Genomic DNA, 2,725 nt, shown 5'->3' on the forward strand with positions numbered 1-2,725 from the left:
TAAGGTTGGATTATTAGGAATTCAAATGATATGGACACGGGATTCAGAAGAAGCCCTTAGAAATGCCAAGTTTGATAAAAAAATCATGCAGAAAACCAATCAGTCCTTCCTGGAGCTGCTAAATACCTTAATAGACATCACAACCAAAGATCTGAGTTCCATCGAACGAGTCAAATATGAGACTTTGATCACTATTCACGTGCACCAAAGGGATATCTTTGATGACCTGGTAAATGCTTTATAAATGCTGTGGCATATAAAGAAAAACAGACACTAGCCGCTATCTATATTTACCCACTGGAATTAGTTTGAATGAATTCAAAGAAAAGGTTAAATTCAGGCAAAGAGTCATCTTCTCATGATGAGAGCTCATTTGTCAGATTCTCTTTTCAGTCCTTGGCTGAAAATTCAGTCGTATTCGGATAATCTCTGCTAAGATGCTATCGAAGCAATTAGACTTTATTTTAAAATTTTTTATGTGATTACTTTTAATGCTAAAATGTCAGGTAGCATCCTGAAAAGCTTTCACTTGTCTTGTGTTCCTTTTAGTTATTAGTCGAAGATTAACAGTTTCCTGCTACCGAATTAATAAGTAATATTGCTAGTAGAGCCTCTTACTGCTTCCTTTAAGCCTTTTGATAAATCGCATCTTTAACAAGTTTTGCTACATCTTATGTCATTAAGTGCAAATGGTCTTTTCTAATACAGTTTGTGACATTCAGGTGTCATGCAGATCTTTGCCTTTAAAATGAAAACAGGGGAGAAAAGAGTTTAGTGGCTATAGAAGATAGAAAATATGAAAAGAAATGAAATTTGTCCTCTGCTATATAACATAGGACATTAGATAAGAGGCAGGAAGCTCTTATTTTCATAATAATTTTCTGGATCGTGTCTCACCCCATTATGTAAACATGATTATGAAAGACCGGTTCTGATGTAATGGAAACAGAGGTGGCACCTTCAAGCTGTGGTGTGCTAATCTCCCCTCTTAAGAGTGAAGCACATTCTTTGCCCCTTAGAGAAATACAAGGCCCGGGGTAATTTTAGATTTCTTACTTGTCAAAGAAAAATGATTAATGTGGCTTAAAATTCGCTTAAAAAATTCAGACAAAAGTATTGCTGGGCAATAACCTGCAATTAGGTGTTAGAAAATTTGGCCCACTGCAAATCGTAGGAAACATCATTTATGGATTAAAAAAAACCCAACGGTGTACTTTGTCATAATCACAAGAGATGCCTTTTTTCCTCATGAAATTGTTCAGTTCTATCTTAGAACTCCAAAACCTGCTTTTTATAGGCTGTATTTCATGGTTAGGACTGTGGTATTGGGCACTTAAGGGTAAAATTTAAGAAACAGATATCTTACTATTAAAATATATCATGCTGTTTACATTGGGGAGTGTAATTAGAGGATTCTCGTGCATTTTCCTGTACCCACATCTTCTAAAGTAGCTTCGTTTGCTGACCAGCAGAGGAATGGGTTGGATGGCGATGTAGCTGACATCTCGAAGCAGCTGGGGTTCCCCGACTCCCATTTACGTCACGTTATGGTCTACGTGAACGTAATGTGCACGTTTAATAAGCGGCTCTTACCCCAGTTTTAACATATACCTTTTGCATTTCAGTGTCAAATGCATATCAAGAGCCCTACAGACTTCGAGTGGCTGAAACAGTGCAGATTTTATTTCAACGAAGATTCTGACAAGATGATGATTCGCATCACAGATGTGGCTTTCATATACCAGAATGAGTTTTTAGGCTGCACTGACAGGCTTGTCATAACTCCGCTCACAGACAGGTGATGGAAGGGTTCTCTGGTTCCACAACCTCTCTTCCCCTCCCGCCCCCCCGACGTTTTTATTCTCTGGAGCTGCTTAGGGATTTCTGCTTAATGTCTCTTTAGGGTTTATAAGCTCTTTTATACCAAAGTCTTTGAAATTCAGTGTTCTTAGCTTTACATGTGTGTCTTCACATGGGATTTAAGTTTGTGATCTTTGGAAACAGACTTTGCTTCCTTTACCTTCAGTCTTTATAGAGGCAAAGTTTAAATGACCTCTGTGGACATTGGATGGGCAGGAAAGGTCATGAATTGCCATGTGTCAATACATGCAAATCACGGTGGGCCTAAGGGGCTGCTTTGGGGACTATGGCACCTGTTGTCATTACAGACACTATTTAGATTGTTTTTTAGCAGGAAAAAGATTGTTTTTTAGCAGGAAAAAGATTGAGCGTCAGCGCAGATGACAGGCAGTGGGGAGGACATTGGCCTGCACATCTGGAGTTCTTAGTTCTGCCCTCTGCCTGTTATTTACCAACTGTGCCATCGGGAGCCGCCATGCAACTTCTCCAGACTCAGTTTCCTCTACTGTAAGGTGACCTCGGCTGTCTATAAGGGTCCTTCCATGGCTAATGTGAACTTTTTTGGCATCAGGCGATTGTATACACTCTGTTCCAGGGTGTACCGAGTACTTATTTTGGACAAAATAATGTAGGTTAAAGTCAATATTTGGCCTCAGTAGAAGCCGAAGCACAATATCAATCGTTTTCACAGAATGAATGTCTGGGATGTAGATGGAAAATATTATCAGTCAAAATGTAAAAGTTTGATGTAATAGCACTGTCATCTGCTAGATTATTCCTTCTGCTCAATCGCGATACCAAATGAAGTGCTCACTTTCAACTGGGAAAGGAGGATTAGCCAGAGATTTCATTGTGTGTGTTCTAG

General features: G+C 39.2%; 1 protein-coding gene across 1 annotated transcript in view; it reads left to right on the plus strand.

Moving 5' to 3' along the window:
- DNAH5 (dynein axonemal heavy chain 5) overlaps positions 1–2,725 on the plus strand; it is a 223,620-nt gene that overhangs the window by 91,973 nt on the left and 128,922 nt on the right. The window contains exons 33-34 of the mRNA XM_023532947.1: positions 5–229; positions 1,626–1,798. Of these exons, the coding sequence (XP_023388715.1) occupies positions 5–229; positions 1,626–1,798 (398 nt within the window). The remainder of the gene's footprint in view (positions 1–4; positions 230–1,625; positions 1,799–2,725) is intronic.

Source organism: Pteropus vampyrus, unplaced genomic scaffold, assembly GCF_000151845.1.
Source record: "Pteropus vampyrus isolate Shadow unplaced genomic scaffold, Pvam_2.0 Scaffold94, whole genome shotgun sequence".
Lineage (NCBI taxonomy): Eukaryota > Metazoa > Chordata > Mammalia > Chiroptera > Pteropodidae > Pteropus > Pteropus vampyrus.